Source organism: Varroa destructor, unplaced genomic scaffold, assembly GCF_002443255.2.
Source record: "Varroa destructor unplaced genomic scaffold, Vdes_3.0 BEIS01000002.1, whole genome shotgun sequence".
Lineage (NCBI taxonomy): Eukaryota > Metazoa > Arthropoda > Arachnida > Mesostigmata > Varroidae > Varroa > Varroa destructor.
Genome location: NW_019211455.1, coordinates 5,446,272 through 5,471,016, shown reverse-complemented (window position 1 = coordinate 5,471,016; position 24,745 = coordinate 5,446,272). Strand labels below are relative to the sequence as shown.

The 24,745-nt window shown below is 43.3% G+C and overlaps 1 protein-coding gene across 3 annotated transcripts in view; it reads right to left on the bottom strand.

Moving 5' to 3' along the window:
• The window catches only part of LOC111243891 (tyrosine-protein kinase transmembrane receptor Ror2-like), a 256,167-nt gene that overhangs the window by 143,353 nt on the left and 88,069 nt on the right, over positions 1 to 24,745 (bottom strand). For 2 of the 3 annotated variants that reach the window (XM_022790164.2, XM_022790163.2), the window contains one exon: positions 12,065 to 12,577. In XM_022790164.2, coding sequence (XP_022645899.1) covers positions 12,065 to 12,577 — 513 coding nt within the window. Of the gene's footprint in view, positions 1 to 12,064; positions 12,578 to 20,616; positions 20,909 to 24,745 lie in introns of all 3 variants that reach the window. The other variant, XM_086981214.1, reaches the window with a different exon arrangement.

The following is a 24,745-nucleotide window of genomic DNA, read 5'->3' as shown; positions in this document are numbered from 1 at the left end:
AATATGTTGAAATGACTGCTATTCACAATGCTTGTAGATGCGTCACTGCGTGTTCATTTTTCTGTGAAACCAGATGACTAGCTTCCTTTCGAACGATCTCAGTTAGATAAACATCATTGGATTCCTTGCTTAGGAGTAGCCCCCTACCTCTCATTTCTTTTTCCCAAGTTTTACATCTTCATTTGGCCCACCTCAAACTACAGCCGGGCTCTGTCGAGGACTTGCTCCTCCTCCTCCTCCGTTGCTGATCTTCGTCGAGCCGAATCCGTGCTTTCCTAGGGCGCAATGATCTTCCATCCATATTTGTTAGTCGTCGTCTAGGAAGTCGGGGAAGCGGGCCCCAACGCACTACGACAGACGACGAAGCAGGGAACCAATTGCAATCCAACAAAAATGTGCGGGTGGGAGCTAGAGATTTAGGCTTTGTAAGAAGAACAGCAGACAGAGTCGAGTCAAGCGTGGAGGAACAAGATCAGGTTATCGCTCCATTGGCCAGCTCGCTATTCTCCCTAGCCGAAACCACAGCAAAGCGGACGGTCGAGGAACAAGCGACTTTATTACCATCGTCACTAGCAGTAGCAAAGCAAAGAGCACATAGGCGACAAAGATGAAGCCAATGGGACGGTGCTGGTACGCACGAACGAAGTGACCCGTGAGGTCACCAAACTCGTGGCTTCGCCCGCCGATGCGAAAAGAGATCGACGGTTTATCACCCAGTATCTCCGTCGCTTTCCAGTATTAGCTTCCGTTAGCGCGCGCAGTGTTCGTCGGTGTGTAGCAAGCATATCGATGAAAACAGAATTTTCTGTCCCATATAATATACCGAAGATACATCGTGTGTTTTTGACTAATGTAGACAACAGAATGTTGGCCATGAGGTAATGGCCTTAGGTGGTCCTGGCTTATTTGGAACACTTCGTTTATAGATACAAGGTGCAATAGGCGCACCACAGTCTAAATTCAATTATGCCTGTTGTAGCTTTAACATGTAACGTAATTCCTCTCTGACATAATTAAAATTCTAAACTACCCAGATCTAATTATTAGTACATTCTATAATAAATTAAATTCTGTTTTTTGATGTTGTTCCGAGAATAGTTGTTAAAATATAATAAAGCTGAGGTATCTCTTCGAATTGCCGTCTCGATTTGTCACTGTGGAACAAAGGCACATTTCTCAGTCGTAAAATATACAAGACGATGTTGTGTGGAGCGTCATTTGTTGTGCTGCGGCGTATTCTGTGCGTATCTATGAACAGATTTCACACACCATTTATCTACAATATATTTGGAGTGGTTCAAGCTAAATGCGAATGTAAAGACTGTCCCATCGATTCCGGTGAACTATTTATTTGTTCCAACCCCGTGCTATGTACTGTAGATATCTTGTGGTGAATAAGGCGAACACTAGACAAGGTTGGGGGAATTGTTCTATAGCGCAAGTTAATACTTTGCCCCGAAAATCTAGTGAAACGGAACAACCCAGCATCCAGACGCTGGGATATCGTGGGTGCATATGTAGAAACTATGTACCAGCATCCGCTCTCATTCGGCAGGGCATTTTTTTCCGAGCAACAGGTCCGAGATAGGAATAATAACACAGACACAGTTTTCTACGGACTCGACAGCCTCGACGTGGCACTCAACAGTAACGCAGAATTCAGAGCTTAGATAATGCATCGCTAGCGATTTTTGTAGGTTGTATAGAGTACTGCATATTGGAAGAATAGAAAGAACTATGGATGTAGAATCATAGAGCTTTCTAGATGATTTTGGAGTGTCTAACTGTGCATAGGGACCTTTGAAGTCGAGCATCTTGGGTTTTCACGAACATTAGGCCAGGTGCGTCACACCTTTGTTACATAGGCAGGACGCACCTTTACTTGGACGCCTTTCGGTGCCTGTTTAAATCCGCTGCTCGCAACGAATGGGAAATGCATATGTGGGAGAGGCGATAACTTCACTATTGCGCATCTAGCAAATATACTATCGTAGTGCCTGTATTATTCTCGACCATTGAAGCTTTTCTCAAATGGGAGACGTTGCAGTAGCATATAAAAAGTTGACATCCTTTGCTTTCATTGATGTAGTGTTACTGAAAACCAGCCATTATCACATTGTCTTATCCGAAGGTATTTTAGCCAAAAAATTTTATATGATTTCATTCAATGGGCTGAAAATAACGGGTTGGAATTGTGAAGACCGCTAGAAATTTTATAGCTCTATAGTAGAGTAGAGTATGCTTCTTTATGTTAATACCGGCAATCAGTGGCTGTGTTTAATTTGTCAGAACCGACCGCAAATCAATTTTTTGTCTATCTATTAAAGATAAATTTATTTATTCTTAAAATTTAAATTAAAAACATTGAAAACCAATTGATTCTATAAACTGTATATTAATAAATAACATACGACCGAATGAACTATTTACTTTTTGAAACTAAGGAAATAGTATATGTTTCTGTGGCCAGTTAGTAAACTAGATAAAAGCAATCCACATACAAACGAACGTTCCCTTGCTGTGTATCCTCCGACGATTTTACGAAACGTTTATTTCGAGACTGAAAGCGTACGAGGACAGACGTTTCTAAACAATGTTTCCGTGATTGCGATTTGACTCTGTGTGCCAGCAGGATCGTTTTGTTCAAACTTGTATCGTTCCCTTTACAGAGCCTGGAGAAAGGACGATACACACAAAGCGGGTTTAAAGGAACCAGATTAGAAGGATCTTCGCAGCAAATACCAAATGCATTTATTTTGGCAACAAGACAGAATTACCACTGTAATAAATTAAGCAGACTGACACGGTCGTGTCTATCCGCTTACTGCCAAGCTTTAAATACCATCGTACGTTATAGCAATCTGCACAACAGATGACAGAACAAAACAACCCGTATAATACATCTGTGAACAATAAAAGTACTGATCAGCAGTTTACAAGTTTATGATTTGTTGGTGTATCACATCGAAAGCTATTACGATTTTTATTATTATCCGGTATGGCTTTCTCTTTTCAATAAAATTAATTTTTAATTACGAACAAAGTTAATCCGAGTTAAACTAAACCTTTTCGTTCCTGTTTTATTGTCCATGTAGACACTGAGGCGGCCTGCCTGATAGCGGCCAAAATCTATTTGAAATCGCCAGCGACAGCCGGTCAGGAAGACCTTAATAAACGAGTTGAAATGCCGAAAGTAGCCGGTGTTCAAGCTCATCTCGGATGAGTTACCCAATGGTGGGCAAAATTCGCATAAGAAGAATAAGGAACCTCGTAACTAAAGGGAACACGCACAGAAAGGCCAGCAGCAATAACAACAGGATTTTGAGGCAGACAAGAATAACAGTAAGAAACAGGGAGCGGATGGTGGAGGAGAACAAACAGCAGGACGTTCATAGGTGGCTAAAACCCACCAAACGCGTTCGAATCCGCTTGACCAGCCATGCATGGTAGCATCTATTGAACGATTCGTCCAAAGGTTAGCTAGCCAGTCAGTCAGCTAGCTAGACGCTGTCAAGCTTGGAGGTTTTGGTTTTTCAGGGAAGAAGAGCACAACAAATTGCTGCCGTTGTCGGCATTCTCCTCTGAGACTCAAACGGGGGTTGCCTTTACAATGTTGTGTCTTCTGTCTGGCCTATACACATACACCATGTGAATGTATTTTTTTGAGCAGAAGCAGAGGTACAAGGAGATCTCTCGTGCTTTTTTGAGCGCCATTTACTAAGCTTGAAAAGAGGAACAAGCGTAATTGAGCAAGAAACATATCCAAGGGAAAAAAGTTGTTATCGACGAGATTTTCACTTTATATCATTGGCGCCAGGATGATTATAACTAAATCTTTAAGCGAGTTGTGCATAGACACTTGAAAAAGCCTCCTCTTGCATTAGGGCTTACTGTAGTGCTTGAGATATGTTTATTTTTCCCAAATATGTCGTCCACCAATATCCGTTATTTATATATGTCAGAAAAATAGATTCAGTCACCACAGTATCTGTACGAATAACAATCTTAGTCGATAAATAAAACTTAGTGGAATATCCCGGGTCGAGAGTTGCGACATCTTCAATCAAGGGGTTGATTATATGGAGGGCGGTGTGACCAACTGCCATTTGCTCACAGATCCGGAGACCATAGGCAATAACTGGGTTTCCAGGAGAAGGCTCTTGTCCTCCTACCATTCTCTCTAGTTTTATCTTTCCGTGCCCAAGGCGGCTGGCAAGATCCAACTTGGCCGAACGTAGCATATCGTTCGTTGTAACATAACTTTCGTTCTTTCGATTTCCCAATCCTTACACTTACATCGTGTCTCCAGAGCCATTTGGAACCAGCCGTTAACCTGCTCGATGTCCTCGCAGGCAGACCGCACCGCCTGAGGGCCATGCGACCAACGGCCTAACACCAGCCGACTGGTCCGCCCTCCCACGCGTTCTCTAAGCCGGCCGCAGAGGATTTTGGCTGATACGCTGATGACCTCGATATTAGCAAGCCGTGTTCGGGGGAAATGGGGCACAATCAAACAGGATGATAGAGCGTATAACAGAACTGTTACTGCTGCGGGCACAAACTCCTGCCGCCAACATCGATGTGTACAAATGGCCAGCGTGTATGTTTCGTATACAAATGTTCTTTCAGTATTTGTGTTGATTACTTAAACGAAACAGGCCAAAGCAACCGTCTTGAGATTGTACAACCTTATCTTATAGTTTTGAGTTTACAGGAGAAAAAGGATACATATGCGCACGGCATCAGTGTGCATTCTGTTGTCGCAATCAAAATATATGGTTATCTGTAAACCATTTGGATAATAACTGATAGGTGACAAGTTGTATTTATGTTAACAGCTAATTTATATCAAATCATCATAGAGACAGAAAGGACAATATTATGAAGGCTGTTAAATTAATCCTCATAGATCTTGTAAGGACCTTTGCAGGTGCTGCAGTTGCTACGGCATTGGGACGCACATGCAAATGGGTTTCGGTGTGATGGTTAACGGGGTTTGAGGACCGCTACCGATGTTGAAGGTTCGTTTTGAAGCAAGTTTAAGGGTCACCAGGGTGCAGCTGTTGATTATACTATCATTCAATCTAGTTTTATGCTCTTTCTAGCCTCGTTTTTGATGTACTTATTTGCAACTTATCTGTAACCAAGGGAATGAAAGCTAGCTGCAACGCTTTATAAATAAATGCAAACTCGTCGACAGGTAAACACGTAGATTCATGGTTTTATTCTAGCTTACCCAGAGCAGGGCAAAGCAGAAATATGTATGGCAGTCACTGTTCGATTGGAACTGTGTACCACGTCTCAGCAGCGTTCTCTTCACTAGACAGCGTACAACGCAAGTTCGCAGTGTCTCTTTTTCACATCACTCTTTGACAGTCGGACGTCTAATGTCGACACGATCGTCAAGTAATCGGGTGTTTTGAAGAACACGTCACAATCCACCACCATCCCTTCCGTCGACTTGTTTGGGGGTTAAACATCACCACAGGCCAAACGATCTCCTCTTCCGCTACTCCCTCCTGTTCGAACAAGCGCCCTTCTGCGTTTGTTATCAACATCAGCAGTGACGAGCGCATCAATGCTTGGTCTTTTTCGCTGGCCAGTCAGCGTCGGTCCTACCTTGCCGCCCCTGGCCCAACTAACGGACGCCTTGGGTCGACCAACTTCACAGACTATCAACGCAACTTTGATGAAAACAACTTTTCCATTACGGACCGCGGGCTCGACCCCTTCACCCCGTGTTTCTACTGCCACGATTCTTCTCACTTCCTTATCCAAAAGCCAACTCCCACCCCTGGCTAGACCCATTGCGGTCCTTCCACAAAGGATACCTCGTTATAGTGCTCAGTCGGTGGCCATTGATGCTTGCAGTGAGAAACAACCTACCGGTCCCCTTTGTTCCCCCTGCGTCCCTTCGAAGCAAAGAGGTGGGGTGCGCAAGTTCGCCTTAGCTTAGCCGGTACATACGGCCAGCACTGTCACTGCCACGACGCGTCAGTACTCTGTTTCTCCTTCTCATTCTTCTCGCTACGAATCGCCCACATGATTGTATAGTTTGTAGCTTAGATTTTGCGAGTCTAGGCCTCTTCGAGCAAAATGGACATAGAATTGAATGCTACTTGGCGGAGGAAAAGCTGGGAGAAGCAGGTTGCCTTAACTACAAACGCTGTGTGAACGCTCGGCGTCAGCGCTTCGGCAAGACGAACATCAACCGCCCCAGTTGTCGCTCACCACGGAGGGGTGTCATTGTGCACGGGTATGGCGGGACCGAAGAACCGACAGACAGGCCAATACATTTCAATAAAGTGATTCGTCCAGCCCTTCGCCTTTCCTCTGCGGCCCCTATTTCATCCTTCAGGCATCCCGGAGCGTTGAGGGACCTACACAACGACCATCCCCTTCTCGGAGCCTTTCTATGCGGTCTTCAACTGGACCGATTCCCGGCGCCTCCTCCGTGTCTGTACCCATCGATAGAAACGAATTCCCTTCTACAGTTCAGCGTAGAAAGACATGACGCTGGAGGTACTATAAGAGCGCATGAACCCTATTCGAGGGGATCCTAGCTCTATTTTAATTTATAGAGGAGGGAAGAATGAAGTCAACCCATGCAGATCCAAGAAGTCAAGGGAATTCGAGTCGGTGCACTAAGAGGGTTTAGATTAAATAATGAAATGTATTATAATATATATATATATATATATATATATATATATATAGCGAACCATATTACAGGAGAGCCTAGAAGTTCTTCAACTTTGTAGAGCGTCGTACGGCCCATTTGTTACGTTACTGAAGTAAATCATAGCTATCAATCATTTAATAATAATGCTATTCCACATTTCAGATACAATTTTATTCAGTAAAACATTTTTATTCAATTATGTTTAATAATATTACTATTTTGAGCAAGCTTGTCTAGTAGCTACGTATCTAACTACGACTTTAAAAATTATTCGTATCATTTGACTTTCCCCTTAAAAATAAGGGTGTAAATAACTTATCAAAAAGAACGAAACCGATTTGTAAGTAAATGGATGCGGAGACACGAAGTTCAATAAAAATTCACATACAATGTTTTTTGGTTAGATGAATAACTTCAACAAGTTAGCCGTCTATTAACTTCTTCAGTTAGTCATCTACGTTACACTGGCCTCGACAACTCCGTTCGGGAGCCGGTTCAGTGATTATCAGCTTTTACAAGCGCTGTGCAACATGATGCATTGACGTAAACATATGTCATCGCCCAGCTGCTCGCCAACTGACGCATAGAAAAGCGTATGTCCTTCCGCACGTTTTCTTTCTATCCTTTCGCATCTGTTATTGTTGTTGTTCTTGCGAGAAGTGAAGAACTCCTGCCTTATCATATCCTTCTCGTTTACAACTGTATCTGTAGCTCCGCAGACGTCGTCTCTGTCGACCAGGTTGTTACTCCGCCGCAATGGAGGGTGGGTGATTCGTGTTCACATCAGATGCCGACGACGACTGCCGTCCATCGACGCAAACAGATAACCGTTGTCGCAGCGAAAAACTGTTGGCATCATCAAAAGCGACGCAGCTGCCATTACCATTGTGCACGTAGCTTTGCCTTCGCCGGGGACACCCAGTGAAGGTGGAAAATCCAGACGAAAAAAAATGCAGCAGCAGCAGCAATCGCTCTACCAGGAATGGAGTGCCTCAGGCTTCTTCAGTGGTCCCGTTGTATCAGGGCGCAAATCGACAGTCGCTTCGATTGCTGCCGTCGTTGTCGTCGTGACCATATGGCGCGACGTCTCTTACGGAGTACTCAAGGCGCCCTTTCAGTGCATGAGCGTCTTCTTCGGAACTGTTCGCTTATCCCCCACCATGCAAGCATCAATTCCTTCACTCCCTGTAGCTGCCTGCGGCCTGCGGCCTTTATAAGAAACGACAGGCACGAGAAGAGAGCGACGATAGAGATGCGGTCTAAAAGTGATGTCCCAGACGAAGCGCATAACAAAGAGATACTGGGACCCCTTTTGCTCAGAAGCGATTTCCAGTTTCACCGTTCTCCTTTTAGCGCAGATGCAATCGGGAACTGTAGCTGCACCGCGCGTTGCCTTCTGTGTGGCTACGGAGACGACTTTGCTCTACGCTTGGCCAGCCGGTTTGCCCGTCTGCTGTCAGGACCGGCCTAAGAAGAGAGGGATTCACTAGGCCGTATGCACCAAACAGACAGGGTCACGTAGGAGGGTTTATCTAGACAGCCCTATGGATATGTTCCATTTGGTGCGGCTGTCATTGGGTAAGGGTGAACTTTCCGTGTATGGGAGCCTACACATGTTAAGTTGCCAACAATGCCATTCGAAATGGCTACCCCTATTTAACCCCGCTGTCATTACGGAGTTGCTGAGCGAGCAGACACCCGAGTGCGACTGGACGGGTCGTTGGCATACGCGGTGGAAGCGAACGAGTCCTTAGCCATGTGGGAGTAGATCATTCAACTGAAGACCGGCTGGACGGTCGCGGTGGGCCACAAATATCTCAAAAAGGAATGGGGCAAAGGGCAAAACTGGCAAGACGGGACTACGTTTGGAAAGTGACACGAAAAAGACGGTGGCTATTGGCAGTCCCTCTCATTGGGATGGATATACATTCACATGGACAAACACACATTTACGCACCATACAGACATAACCCCTTCAGGACATATTTCCTGTCATCCCCACACTGAGGAACTGATAGAATGAATGCAGAAAAGGCGACAACGAGCTGAGCACTCTTTTGGAAAGAAGGTAGATTTGCGTATTGTTGCATTGTGTTGTGCCTCTGAATTATTCTCCCTCTATGCTCACCATCATTAACTAATCAGACGCATATAAGAAAAGCAGATATCGATAACGTTACGACCTATTCGTGGGTCTAGGAATTTCTTTCTGTACGTATAAGTATCACAGCAGCGGGGTACTTTCTGGTCTCCTATCCAAATTCAGGCAGTTGTAATCTGCTCATGACTTACTTAAGTACCCGCCATAGCTTATGTAAATTCCAATTTCGACCTGCAGATGACGCCTTACGAAACTGGCCGCTTGATATGATATTAGAATTACTATCGGGATAATTACTAAAATTTAGTGGTGTTCTGCAAATGCAAAAAAAAAACAACGTGGCATTCCGAAATCTGTGCATCTGCTATTCGCCGTATGATCGGCATCACTCGTGAAAATCCCTAAAGTTTCTTTCGCGCTTATGAGATCGCATGTCGTCAAAACGTTGAGAGTAATGATGAGCCTTCAACTGTAACTTCTTTCGATAGCGCCAGCTACCGATTGGCTTAACATTACCGCCATTACCGATACCACTGCCGCCGCCGCGGATAACATCGCGCCAGAATTACACAACACGAGCCGAGCCTGAACGGCATACGTACCTTATTGGCCTAACATCATCTAGTTCATGGGCCACAATTGTCTTGCGACGTTGCACTAACATAGATTTTCGTTTCCACAATTTATTCACATGCTAATTTTTACTTAATAAATCGATACATAAAATAGTAGCAAGCGCGCCCATCCGATTTGCTTCATGTAGTTTTTTTTTTTTCCTAAAATTCAATTATCTCTATAACTGATACATGTCTACTTGTGATGTATAGTACCCGAATTGCCTACATATCCACGCAATCTGCTAGTTCTGCAAACTTTAGAACTTCACTAGTGCACAACTTGTGACGGACTGCTTTTCGTCTGGTATTATTAAGTGCCATTTACCAATTTCGGAAAGTGCATACAATTAACTAGATATAAGTAATGAACTGATGCGCCTGTTTACCTAAGGACGAGTATCAAGACCAAAAGACGGAAGGCCGATTGTACCATGAGCCGCCTGTCGAACGAATCGCGTTCCCATCTTGACCTCTAATAAATAGTCGTGTTGGACTCACGTGAATCATTTTATGCAGTTATCTGTTAGTCCTAAGATGAGACGTATAATATAACACATCCAGATAACGCACCGCTCAACTATAACGACATTACTGAGGTTAGCGCATATATCGGTGAGTCCTTATAAAGGCTGTCATTAGATTCGGACACCTCGTGCGGTCGTCTCAAGTGTCGTTTTATTCCTAACAATGTAAATTACCCAAATTGTCCTTCTGGCCTATAGCCTAGCTTAACCTGGAGTGTCGGTCCTTCAGCGGTGTTTGGAGGACGGATCCGGCTGGATGGTTCAAGCCAGTGTGTTGTCGAGCTGCTGGTACGACTGCTGTGATATTTCAACGAGTATCTGTTTTAGTCGTGATTAAACAGAGAAATCGTAGCTAGCCGGCCATGCGCTATGACTTTCCTGAGCTTTTATTATGCTTTTACGTTTGAGGTCGCGGACGTTTATCCTCGACGTATTTCTAGTTCGATAACGTAATGGCTGAGGTGGCGACTTTTGTTACACTGTCGAGAATTCGCGAACGTGCCGTTACGAGCGCGCGGTGCCTGCGCGGATGATAGGCTTTTTTGTGTTAAGATAGCGTGAAGTGTGTCCGCAGATAAACGCGCAGAAACCGAGCAAAATAGATGACGCTGTTTCTGAATAAGTAAGTATACAGTAATCATGTCTAACGATTAAGCAGTTTGCATGGCCTTCTTCCTTGCTTCACGTCAGGCGGTTTACGACAACCGAGTGTGCTCTTTAGATGTGAAGACCTGAGTATTACGAACCTTGCTGATGCTGCGTGTTTTACATTAGCTAAACCTTAAACAGTCGAAGATTCAAAGTAGACACCGCCTACTTAAATTTATATCACCAGAACAATAGTGCGCTCTATTACACACTTGCGGTATTTAACAGGTGGTAGAACTATTAACGTGTGCACGTTTGATCTTCATTAAGATTTTAATCTTTGAGATATTAGGTTCTTTAAGGCCATGTATATATACTCGACAACAAGTCATTGACTTATACAAAGCGATTATAGGGGTTGCGACAAGCCATTTGTATCGCCCAAAAAAAATTACAGAGCCCATTTTATTTCCGAATTGAATATTCTGAAAGCAGAGGACTCAACTCAAGTGAGTAAAATTTTTTTAAAAGCGCTATCAATTGAACCCAAATATATCTAGTTCAATTTCGTAACGAACCGAAGCGCGTCTAAACTGTTCCTCTATAACTTTGTCTTAGAGTTATGGGGCATATTCATAAACTCACTAACCTTGCGGGGTTATAAAATGAGATAGCAACTATTGATATTAGCGTTGTTGTCAACTTACTTACTTACTTACTTAATGACGAACTGTTTCTCACTTACACGAGAGCATTTCACATTTTTAGACCTGTCTTACTTGTCGTGTGTAAGTTGTACTTGTTTCTGCTCTGCCCAGCTGCATAGTTATAGGGCCTCAGCGGGGTCGTTAACCTTCCTATCGTAATAATCCTATTATAATTATGTTTGTACTTAGGACATGATCATAGCAAAAATCTGACACGAGTTCTAATTATATGTTACGCCATCATAAGTGAACTGGGACAAAACGCAGTAGTTACGTAGGCCCATATATTGTTGTTATCGGATCTTGCTATCTTAAGTCTACTGAAATAGAATGTTATGCCAAATATCAATAAGGCACTTTAGCGTATCTGTAGCGTTCGTTGGTTGTTTCCAAATGTCCTAATCACGATTGCTAAACTACGGATAAAAAATGGTGTCAAGCTTATTATAATCGTTGCCGACGTTCGTCTCTAAATATTCATCACATAACTTAGGTTAGCGTTTTAAACTTGCAACCTGAAAGCCCTTAACTTTTAAAAAAATTATAACCTCCGTTAATTGACCACATGTTCTAATATAATATGTCAATAATTCCTCTCACAAACTTTCAAAGGCCCAGGTTTGCTCGACAGTTACTCCTAATCAAGAATTCTGTAGTCCTTACATTCTGCAATTGGAAATTGAACTTTGAAACAATGCCATCCTTGACTTATTTACTGGAATTTAAAGAAATGTTCATCTATATCATAGGACACTTTGTCGCAAATAACTTTGAGGTGAATAGAGACATTATTGGTTGACATCAATTAGTAATATCTACACTCTGTATACTGCTCTTGTACTCACTGTGAACGGCCAGATACGCTGGCTGGCTAAAAGCTACTCCATTTCTATTCCTTGCGATGCAACGATACGGCCCGGCATCGACGTGGTCTACCGAATTGAGACGTAAACTCCCGTTAGCTAAAACTGTCCACGCGCTACCCTCAATCGTCGTATGAAGACTTCGGCCATCGCGTTGCCATGTGACGCGAGTCTCCTCACGCTCAGGGGGATCAAATGTTGGAGCATGTCTGGAGGCATCAATGGGGTGCGCAGATATGCTAGAGTTTATTGGTGTGGTACTCGATAATACGGGAGTTCGAACAGTGTTGTTCAGCTTGGCTGGCGTGGTGGTCACATACGTCACGGAATTTGTTACAGCTGCCGGTGAAATCGTCGAGGTGAGTATTGGTAATGGTGATGTCAACGGGAGTGATGCCGTTGTTGCCGCGGAAACTGTTGAAACTACACAGTGAAGCCACACTCGATGACCTTGGAGAGCCGTCGTGTTGCGTGGACCCTCCACTATCCGAGGTTCTGGGGAGTGTTGAGAGAAAAGATAATTATCTTTTATTGCATATACATAACCGTGGTACTTAAATGTATGAGATAACGTTACGGCTATAATGCCGCTATAATATACGTGAGTAATATGTATAATCCTGAATGTGTGTTGAACGGCAGCTTTAATTATGGTTTCCATAGAACAAAGAAGTTGTACTGATCACTTTAGATACACTAGGAAAAACATATATTTCTAACAATTTTGCGCTAGCTAAGAAAAAAATATATGTGAAACGGGGGGCCGAAAATTAGCTACCTATGATTCTGGTAGGTCAAACAGAGTGTAAATGAACGATTGTGCCTTAACGTATATATATACATATATATATTACACTGTTTCACGGGCATACCACCTGTAGCGTGTTAATTAATCTTCCGTATTGTTTTATAATTACTGCAATTTTTGTATGCTATTTAGACGTCACATGCATAAATTTTAGTTGCGCACTCCAGCAAAAGCTCTTTTGCTGAGGAGAGGTCTACCTCGTTTTGGTGAAATAAAGTCTACGTCGATTGGTCGTCTGCTATTATAAAAGGCAAAAGAAGCATATTTAAGGGGTATAAATAAAGCTTCTCCGCCATTTGGAATCAAATTGACTCCTGGCAAAGGCGGAGCACAGCTTTTCACATGCACTTTTTCTGAAACGCTTGGTGATGACTTGAGAAAGAAAAGGGAAATTTTTTCTCTCTAGTCCATAGCTAAATAAACGATATCATTAACTTATTGCGTCGTCTCACCCTCTCCTATGCAGAAAAGAAACAAATTCAAAAGGATAATGATATAATATAGCGATACGGCCAAAGAGGTCGGGACGAAGCGGCACCTTTTTTAGGGAACCTAAGTAAATAGGGGTGTGCGAGGGGATTTATCAACGTCTTCGACCTTCTAAGCTCACTATCTCAATACTAACGATGAGCCGGTTTACACATCATACCTCGTTCGTTTTTACTACAACCTGGGCAGCAGCATTAGCGTAAAAAGCGCGGAAGAAAACCCAATTTTCAACGATGACTAACTCTATAGTTTCAGTAATGTCGCAGCGGACCTAGATGGCCCGTCTTGGACGTCGGGCACGCCGTATAGCCTGAAATCGCCGTCCGCAAATGATTCCTTGAGGGACGACGGTTCGCTCATCCATGCTCACAGCGAAATTCGGTAACGTTGACCCTCCTGGGCTTGTGTAAGCAATAGGATCGTGGATAAAAGAAGCAAGCTTCCTGTTGGTGCTGGCAAGGGAACGCTGAGTGGTGGGTGAAATTCAGATACATCGATGGAATAATGTTCTTGACAGCGCCGCATATCCCCACAAGAAAGGCGAGGTAAGCACGTCTTGTAGATTTCTCCTAAGTCTTGTAGAAAAGTCCCCGCTTTCCTGTTCTTGTGAGTAAAGAAACGAAGGCATAGTAAAGCTATGAAAAAGTTACAGCCGTGCTGCTTACTACATCTTGGCTCACCATTCAAGTTAGCGGCCTTCGATTTGACATTGCTCAGGTATAAGTCTAGTTTGCATTAAGCTTGCATGTCTGTCCAGTCGTCCGAAATAGTCTTTGCTTCTTCTTTCCTCTCGGTCTGCTATCTGAGTATCGAAAAAAATCGTCGCAAACGTTTCAAGGTAAAGTATGTCAATGAGCGGTCTGCGCATGCGTAATACCGTAGAAAGACGACCAATCTTCAACAAGCAAAATGGAGAATATTGCAGTGCAATTTGCTAAAATATGCTTCCTCCGCTTCTTAATACAAGAGATATAGACATATAATAAGCAGTCACAATACGCGCAGAAAATGCTCCAAATATAACATACACATAATTACCGGCAGCCATTAAGATTCCAGCAGTTTTCTCCCTACTACAGTTTATATACAAACTAGGATATTATGGCTCTGCTACTTTCTTGTGTTCTCTGATAAACGTACGTCACGAGTTTTATCGAAGGAAATAGTCAATGCATGATGTAATCATCAGTCGATGCCGACAGTGAAAGATGGAGGGAGATAGGAAGACCCAAAATCCCCAGGCGGCATCAGTCTCTCGCCAGTCTGCTGGGTGTGAACGTGTTTCGTTGACGTTGCTCCGCCTCCTCCCACTCCCGTATCCCCACCGCTTCTCGTTTTCCCTCCGCCAGTTGGTCCTTTCCTTCCACTTCAGCTCACCCTATAATTAGTTCAATGTCCCGGCATCGGCTGTCCTAGCGTGTGGCGTTTTGGCAACCTTTTGCTGGGTGTGCCAGTAACCGTCATTAGAGAAGAGTGTAAGCTTCAGAGGTATCTAGTGCTAGAACGGGAACAACGCGAGGAACCTACAAGAGAAGATCCGCCAACTCAGCAGTGGGCGCACAGTGGGCGCATCAGAAACCAGCTGCGGTACTTCACTGGCATTGTCGTAGTCAGTGCGAACAAGAGCCCAGGATGACAGAGCGGTGATACAGAAAGACATTTTCCGCAACAAATACCTTCTCCCTTTGAAGGTAGAGCGGAGAAAGACGAGAGGACCGGTACGCTGAAGATCATGACACCACTGCCATTTACCTTTCCTGCAGCCGCCCTGCCTCATTGCATCTGATCAAAAACGGTACGCAGCGATGATGATACGGGCGCTATCCGAATTGTCGGATCCACAAATCTCTAGTCTCTCTCTTACTATATCTGTGTTGTTGCTCAACACCAGATAGACTGATGTTGAAAGACTATCGTCACATAGAATGGGAATCGAGATCTATGAACCCGCATCTATAGCCAGACGTCAATAACGAAACAGTGTTGAAGGACTCCATTGTGGTTTTGGCTGGAACCTAGACCACCGCAATGAAAATATTTGGCATCTCGATACTTCATTCGACTTCGAACAATAATCGGTAAAGCATCGGATAAAAGCTGGCTAACCATTGTTGGGCTTGTACAGAGTCAGAAGTAGGTAGTAATCTAATGTAAACTCCATAACGTCACAGTGGCTTTCGCTCATATTACCCACCTAACAGCGTTTGTAGCAGCGAAATTCATTGAAGGGTGAACTTATATGCAGACTACGTATTTTTTAAAATGTTTGATGAGTTTTTTTAGACTGGTTATATCATTGGGGGTAACTCGGCGTATCATAGGCGACACCATATCAAACACATCGATTTCTCGTATTATCAGATCGAATTTATTGACCCTAAAATTGAGAGTACAAAAAGATGGTGGCTGTATGTGGAGGAATTCATCTACCTTAGTGTTGTACAGATGGACCGATAGGTGTGGAAAAAAATGCATTGTTGTTCCTGACCTTAAGGGCTAACAACAACATGGTATCGGACAAGGCGGTCATTTCGAGCACGGGCAATCGACCTTTTGGCAGTACCTGTTGCAGTAAGAAATTGCCTAAAAACGCGCTGGAACACTAATCTTTCATGGTCATGGTGTCCATTATTTCTCGCTAAGCATCCTAAGTTAATATCGCTGAACACCGCAGCTCTGTGCATCATGAAATCTATATGAAAAGGATAAAACTTTAACTAACCACAACATTATGTAAGTTTCTTTGCATTTTTTTCGATTCCTACTTGTATGTTAAATACGCCGGAACACAAAGCGACTCATCTTTTTCTCTCAGCTATTTGGGGCTGTTAGTTTCCAATTATCAGTCAAGCGTTTCTTGCAAAATTCTAGTCCCCAACTGAAATGGTCTACCAAGTGCTTTTAGTAAACCTGGCTAATAATATATATGCTCCAGATTCACATCTTTCTATAAATCCCATCATAATATTAGGCCAGCCAAGAACGCCTTGTGGATGTACATGTGTGACACCCCAAAAATCCCATACACACACGCAAAGTGACACATGTTGGAACGACAGAACGATTGACCTTATCATAGCGAAACAATGATGTGAGCGTTAAGAGTCTCTCAGCGGGGCTAATGCAGTAACGGCCCTACTCGAATGCAAATACCGGATTATAGCATCATAGTCATAGCATACGCCTGCACAGGCCATCTCGAATAGCTCTGAACAGCAGTCTAGTCGGGGATGATTTTGCTAAGCTTGTGATTTGGTCTTGCCAAGCTGTTTATGCATTCTTTAAGAGGGCTTGACATTAACTGCCTCTTGCTGTCCTCCAATCCAAAATAGGGAGTAGGAAGGACCGCTCGGCGGCACATTTGTCCTAGCCAAACGTGAAAGGCTTCGAGAACGCCAATGTGTGCTGCCCATTCGTCAAGCTCCAAGACTCTACTTTTAACGTTTCAGGCAGTGATTAGTTCGTCTGGGTTAACTGGGTCTGACTGGTCAGAAGCGGCCAATATTTGTGTAGCACAAACAAAAAAGTGTAGCACAAGTTGATTCGTAAAAGTAGTTATGAGTTTTATACACCTAGCCGATTTATGTACATATACACGCTAAAAAAATCAATAGGAAATTCATTGATGCATCCTATATAAATAAAAGTGCCGAAACGCACTTGCGTTACAACGTCGTGTAAAATCCTACTATGCGCAAAAAGTAGCTTTTTTCAAAGGTTCCAACATCAAGTAAAACTGAAGATAGCAGATCTCACATCCCGAACTTAAAAAAAACGCACTGGGCTTCATTTCAGGACGGAAACCAAAATATCATAACATTTGGCGTAAGGCGATTTTTTCCTGTTAAGCGCGCACCCGCTAACTTTTTGTAACAAAAGTCATACAAGTAGTATCTATAATCACACAGCATGCTTATAAATTATATACAAAACGCAAATCTCCTGATCCTATTCACGTAAAGTACTGCGATGTCATGTTTGTACGTGCGCGCTGTAGACAATACTTGTCTACTAATACTTTCCAACTTACGCCATCTTCGTGTCATCTCAAATCCTCCCGTCTTCGGATCAATATGCAGCAAATAGCTTGGAGGAACGTTGATTCAGGTCCTTTGGGTCGGCTGATGTTCTTTTCTCTAACAGCTGACTGGCTGGTTGAAAGTCAACACAGCAATATCAGGCCTATGTACCCTGATTAAATCAGGGAATCATCGCCAAGCAAGAATTGCGGCACAGGGAACCCCAAAAGTTAGAGGAGGGCGGTTGGGGTGAAGGGGAAGGGGTTGGTCGAGTTGAAGTTATGAATTGAAAGCGCATGAGCCGAGATTGATGAACAAAGAAAGCTTAGCCCGTTTTCCCGATTTAGGATACGGCTGGTTCCCTGTAGTCCTAGCAGGACAAGCTTACTTTCACTTAGCTCTCAGCCTTCTCCGTCGAGCTAACTTGTGCTTGCGCAGTGGTTGGTAGAACTTGATGGATCATTGCCACTTCGGATATCAAGTGTAATCTCTCTCTCTCTCTCTCTCTCTCTCTCTCTCTCTGATTACACGATTAAAGAAGGCAGGACAACGACGGTTGAAAATTGTCAAGAGATCACACTGAATTCAGGAACATGCACAATCCATTGTCTCCAATATTAGTGGCAAAATACGGGAAACTAACCAGACAATGAAACCCTGGTCACGTAAACCTGTTATAGCCTGGCAAAGAATACGACGGCGATATAAAAGCTTGAATCTGGTTATATCAGTCCTCTCATTAAAGAGCTTTTCTAACAATGAAAAGCAATAGAAATAATATTTATTTGCGTCAGTTATCGACTGGTGTTCGGCTAACCGACTATTTCTTGTCTCATATGAATAATGGTAACGTTGTAACTTGTTGAATAGCTGCGGAAGTTTTTAATAACTACGCAGAACAATTTAAAACGTGCAAAGTAAACTTTACTTCAGCAGAGATTTTCGCTGAGGCAGAAAGACGGCGCTCGTGTAGACGCCCACAACGTTTGTTTATGCTTTAAATATTATTACGTGCAGCTAAGCCACCAATAAGCATGATATACTGGACAACTTCAACAAAAGTTTTGGTAAGTACAAATAGACCAGTTGAAGCGTATAAAAAAAAGGCGATCCACCCTCAAAAACTAGATTTTTCTGGGTCTGAGCAATTGTTTACGTTTGCTAAGTATTTACCTGTATCAATAAGGATTGTAAATAGGACTGATGATGCCATACCAACATTTGCATTATCAGCTTGAGGTTTGCCGGAATGATAGGCGATCACTTTATTTATGCCCTTTCCGCTTTAGATGAGAGGAGCATCTAGTGATATACATGTTCTCACAGTAGAGCTTATCATTTTAGATTATAATGGTGTATTTTAAAGGCTCAAAATTTCTTGTGGCAACATACTCCAAGTTTAGAAGGGCATTGCGCTGTAAATACTCGGGTCTTGTCACAAATAAACCTTGTTTGCCTCGTTACTATGAAATAGCTATTTTGCCATATCGTGTTCCCGCCTAAAGGCAAGTCTTGCATTGACCGAATATAGGACAAATTATGATCGCTTTGCTAAAACTTCGATGGCACTAGGTACCTCTCTAATTATTAAGTATACGCTTTTAAAGCGTGTTGTTATCGAGACAAACTGTATCAGTCTATATCAAATCGAGATGTCATCCCATAGAGGAAAGGGACCTCCTTATTAGGTGCCATAACGTTGCAACCACAGACAACCCAAAAGTTTCCAACCAACAGACGACTAATGTCCCCAATTTTCCACCACACTTCCACATTGACTAAACCGCTGTTCGGATCATGGTAAATAGATTATTACATTGACATTTCGAAAACAAAGAAGTAAGATTATCGCATAAAATTCGAAGTGCTATCTTTCGGCCGCCGAACACACGATGGAGGATTGTCATATAAGTCGTAGGCTATAAAAAAGGTGTGAAAATCGATAACTGCAGTTGTAGTGCCTCTCCCATTCATGCCGGATTTTGCAGTATCTACGCTGCTTTCATGAACGCACGATGCGTGTACATACATAGATATGTACATGGCCTGTATGCAAGTTTGCAACGTTCCATCCTGACGTTGTCGCTTGCCTACCTATGAGGCACGTCGTCTTGCTAGCCAAAGACCCAAGCTTCCCCTAGTCGCTTATGCAACTAATAAAAGCATGTCATCCATGTGCCAGACTTCTTTGCTTTGGTTCCTCGCACACGTGTAGTTAGTATATACAGCGAAATTTATACGATACAGCCCTCGTGACGCCTACTACGACTTGCACGAGGCCACGTACGGCTTCGGCGTTCATCGTCTACAAACAGACCGACCTATTCCTTTTTCTGCTGGCAGCAGATGCCGGCAGTAGCCAACTAGAATTTAACCAAGAGGAAGAAGAGTTGGCAATATCGCACTTAAAGGGGAACAGGATAAGCACGCAGAAAAGAAAGAGCCCAACGAGAAGATGAGATAGCAGAACGTGAAGGTCTCGCTACGTTAACAAGCCTCTTTGGATGGAACAGATTGGTGGTACGATGGCAGTCCCCTATGGCGACACAAAGGATGCACACTTACAAGGAACCACTATCAGTAACAGCAGCGGAAGCAGCAATCCTGCCATCGTTGTCGCGGCCGTTTGACTTAGGAGTTTCACCCCAGGATCGCCGTTTTTTTTCTGCTCAATTGAGATGTATGAGAAGAAGTCGCCCCAGTTACTTTGGTACTGTATGTACTCATGCGTTGAAGCGCATTTTTCATGCGAAGACTTTCTTCGTAGGCGACTTCTGTGTGATACATGAATTCTTTTTAAGTAGTCGCCCGAATCTGTACGAGTTGATACCCTTCATAAGCGAATGCAGGCACCGAAAATCAATTATGAGATAGTGCACGTGCATGTACGAACTCATAGCATTCACTTGAATGGTTGTGAATAATTTCAAGGCTTGTATTTTAGCATACTTTCTTTGTAAGAGTCAAAAAATAGATAAGGACCTTGAGAAAAATAAAACGCGTGAAAGGTGTGCGAGGCCATCGGTTATTTTGACTCCTATAATACATTCGGTGTTAAGGAAGATGCACGTGTTTACGTATTAGGACAGCTGTATACTAATGAATAAACATTTACTTCTTCACAACAGCCATTTCCTTTCTATTTTATGAAGTGCATTGATAATGCGCGCCAGGTGGTCATGCTGTGCCTGTGATAGCCTAGTGGGTAACATATTTACCTGCTGACCTTAAGGACACGTTGTGGTCTAGGCCGAGTGTAGATAGACTTCGTTTCGTACTGGGAGCCAGCAGTCTGATGGAACTATGCCTAACGGCGATATCGGACGTAACAACTCGAAACGTGTTCATGCTATATGTCTGAAGCTATCCATTGCAGAGTCCACGAAATTCTGCCAACTCGATGCAATATTAATTTGCTCGTTCGTTACTCAATCCAAGCGGATGCGTGGTTGTTTTTTTCTTCGTTAAATCTGACAAAGTGCTGCATTCTGGGTCACTTGGGCCGCTTAGCTGGAATGTCATTGTAAACATCAGTTTCAGATTGATTTTTTTTTTCAAAATTGACTTTTTCTGTACAATTGTCTCTGAAGTGATTTACGTTCGCTTTCATTTAAAGCGCTCATGTCATTTAAAATTTTCCCCTCCATCTTGGTATGAATCGAAGTTTTTATCAGCGGTGTACCATTAAGCCAAGAGGGTGATTTATCTAATTTCCCCCCCACCCCCCACCCCCCCTTATTCTACCTTGAATTTCTACTAGTACATTCTAATAGCGTTTATCGTTTACGAAATAGAACGATCACGTGGCCTATACATTACGAATAATCAAGCCATTCAATACAATACCTATCATCACGGTTGCCCCATACAATCGCTATTCGATAAATTCTCTTTCGGATCTGATCTGAGCGAAATTTTCATTTTTCTTCGCTTCGCTCCAATGACGAACCGCTTTCTGATCGCCGACGCCTTTCCTTCGTTTTCCGCTTGCCGCTTTCTCAGAGTCTCTACGTTGCGCAGAACGGAGCGGCGCTGTATAAACACCTAGATAGAAAAACCGATTCTTGCCATCTGCTAATAGTTATTCCTTTTTCGTTTATCTTCGTCACCGGACGGTCGCCATTTTGTCTTGAAAACGTCTTCGCTTACCACCGTGGCAGTATTTTGTAGGAGATCATTAGAAAGGACTTCAGGCTAGGCAAATAGAACCGACTCAAGGATAAACCCGACACGTGTAAGCTATTTATATGAATCCTTTATTTAGCTTGACCAAATCGAACCTTGGATATTTTGTAGGTAATACGCTTAACTGTAATTGAACTATAGGACTCTCCTCAATATCTTGAGCTAGTGCGCACGAAATATCTATTACGACTTATAGAAACACAACTATAGGTCCATGTTTAAAACTAATTTGTGTATTAGTCTACGGTGACAGACAAAGGCTACAAGCACAACAGCTACCTCTTCTCATATGTTCATTAGATTCACTTGAATCTCATTTACTTATTCTGTTTCAAAAACGCGTATCTAACAGTAATACATTTATGTAAATTTGTATATATATTTACATTAAGACAAAAATACACTTGTGCGTCATACAATTTGTTAGAAATACCGCTGTCTCTTTTAAGAAACAATTCACCTATAAGTCTTGTAAGGCGTGTGAAACATGTCCGTATAAAAGCAACTCGTAATCGGGAGGACGCCTTCATTACGGAGGTGGCATCACCGAACAGCAGTTATCTTCAAGTTATGCCTTTGTTAATCTTTTGGTCACTTAAAAAGTCACTACTAACACAATTGCTGATCCATTTTGCCGACATATTACCATAATGTTTTCCATTCTCAAAGATAGGCAGACAAATAATGTTTTCGATTTGTACCTTTACCTTTTACCAAATAAATATCGTTTAGAAAAATAAAGTACACATCGTTGTATGTGTACTTTATTTTTGTCAATGCCAAGCGCCAGTCTTTGTAAAAGACGTCGCTTGAATCTTCTATTTACACTGTCCACGTATCGATGATACGAAGCTCTCTATGCTCGGCCCCTTCTTACTCAAAGCTTCTCACACACATCCCTACCATCCACTCTTCCCTTAAGATCATTCCTTACTCTCTCTGTTTCTCTCATTTCTTGTACTCTCGTGTCTTGTGTCTGGGTCGTTTCCTGGACGCTACACCCCCTGAACCACCCCACCTTATCCTGCTAGCCATCGCCGATATCTGTATGAAGACAGACAGACAGACAGACAGACGCCGCGGTGTCGCAATCGTTTTTATCTATCGCACGGTTTTTATCCAAAGAAGGACCAACAGAGAGGTCTCATGGTCTCGGATCTTCACCTCGACGCTGGCAGGGGCCAATAGCGAAGAAAACGGGAAGACCACTGCCCCGTCAATTGCGCGAATGCCGGGTTTGTCGAATAGAAACCTGGGTGCCAGCCAGCCAGCGCAAAGCTTAGACCGGTTCTGCCTTGAGCTTACCAAAGACATTTCCACTTTTGTGACGAACACGCTGCTACTCTATACTTGTATGTACCAAGCGTGATTTTTTATTTCGTCTTTGATTTTGCACACTTTTGCGTTGTTAATGTCGTAGCTGCAGGAGAAACGGATCTCCAAGACCTCGCTTCACGCGATGCTGGGATGTGATAATGATATTATTTGCCAATACGTTTAAAATACGCACCGCCATAAGGAAGCGTCTGGGCAACGGAGACAAACACAATTGGATATATAGATGGTTCCTAATGGATAAAGGCTAAGTGCCAAAATCGTTGCTATAATACGCCTTATTAAATTGGATTGCAAACAAACGAGGTTTTGCATGAATGAGAGCCCTGTCTAGAAAAAAAGATGCCTCTTTTGTTTCCATTGCCATTAGTGGTATTTGCCTAATGCAATTGGCTAGATAGACAGTAGAGAGCAGCACAGATTAATATCGTGGCATTCTGTTGAACTCTTTCTGTATATTATCTACGCAAGCTATTGATAGTGATTATATAGAGCATTCTCTCGCGTTAATTTCTGCGGATAAAGGTAAATGATGACAAAAAAAACTTAACAATTAGCGCTGTGAAATAAAAAAGGTCGGTAATAGAGTTCAAGTCTTCTGTCATAACTGAGAGTGCAGTAGTCAACATTGGGGCTATTCGTCATAGTGCCTGTAGTAGCGTACAGACTCGATAGGACATAGACAGAGCAGGCTGTTGGCTATCCCAGGTCGCTACTACGAACATGGCAGTAATAGTTCATAAAACTCGAATCTCCCAGAAAGAACGTAATCGTAAGCGCAATTTTGGTTTTTTTTTCTAGTGGTCGACAGTCGTTTCGTTACTTCGTCTCTTTGCTCGTACTCTTTTTGACTGATGCTACATTGCAGCCTAGGCTCTCCACCAGGCTTCCTTCTGACGTTTGCCCCCCAGTGATCGTTGTCCTCGATTTTACCTCCGCAGTGTACTGGACATGTAACAATTGCTCAGTATTCGCAATGTAATAGCAATAGCCATCGCCGCAGCAAGCAGCTGCGAAAAGCACTCGCTGCTCTCGCCGTGGAAGACAAGAGGTTTCTATCAGGTTGAGTAGAGCCTAAAGCACTTCGAAGTACTACTGTTAGCACTATCGTCACTATTTCCATTACTGACACTGGTTGTACTCTCATTATTTTCGCATGCGACCGTGCTCGCTTTAGCCAGAAGACTGGCCTTGTTGACAGCCGTCTCTATATACAATACATGATGATTGCGTCTGCTCAACGTAACATTCTCCTTCAAAAGAAGTGAATGGGGACTAGCGAGAAGGGCCAGACCCGATGTGCTCCCTTTCTTATCGTTTTCAGATCGTCTGCGACTATTTTATTCGTTGTGGTCGCATTGTTTCTTAGTTTTCTACTTCTTGGCCGCGACTGCTTCTCTCGACACAAACCGCACTGCTCCTATCGTATACAGACCAAACCGCATGGTTAGTACGGCTGGTTCGCCTGCTAAGGCAGGCTCTGACACAGTTCACTATATTAGAAACTCTTCGTTCGTCTCTCGACTTTCTCTATCCCCTCCTTTCACTCAGAGGAAGTCTTTGGAGTGGCGCTACTTAAGCCGATGCAACTGCAAGTATCGCTGTTCCTGCGGTCCTCCACCAAGTGACATGGCCGTTCAGGGCAGCATTGCTGAAGGGGACGGAAACGGATCCCCTTTGTTACGTCGATTCGTCGTTCTAGTGGAAGCGCTACCGCCACAGCACAGTCACATAGAATGCTGCTGAAGTCGGCCCGCTATCCAGCCAGCCATTTGTGCAGTGTCCGCCACTGAAGCGTTGCTGCCCTTCAGCAACGCGCTTCATTCG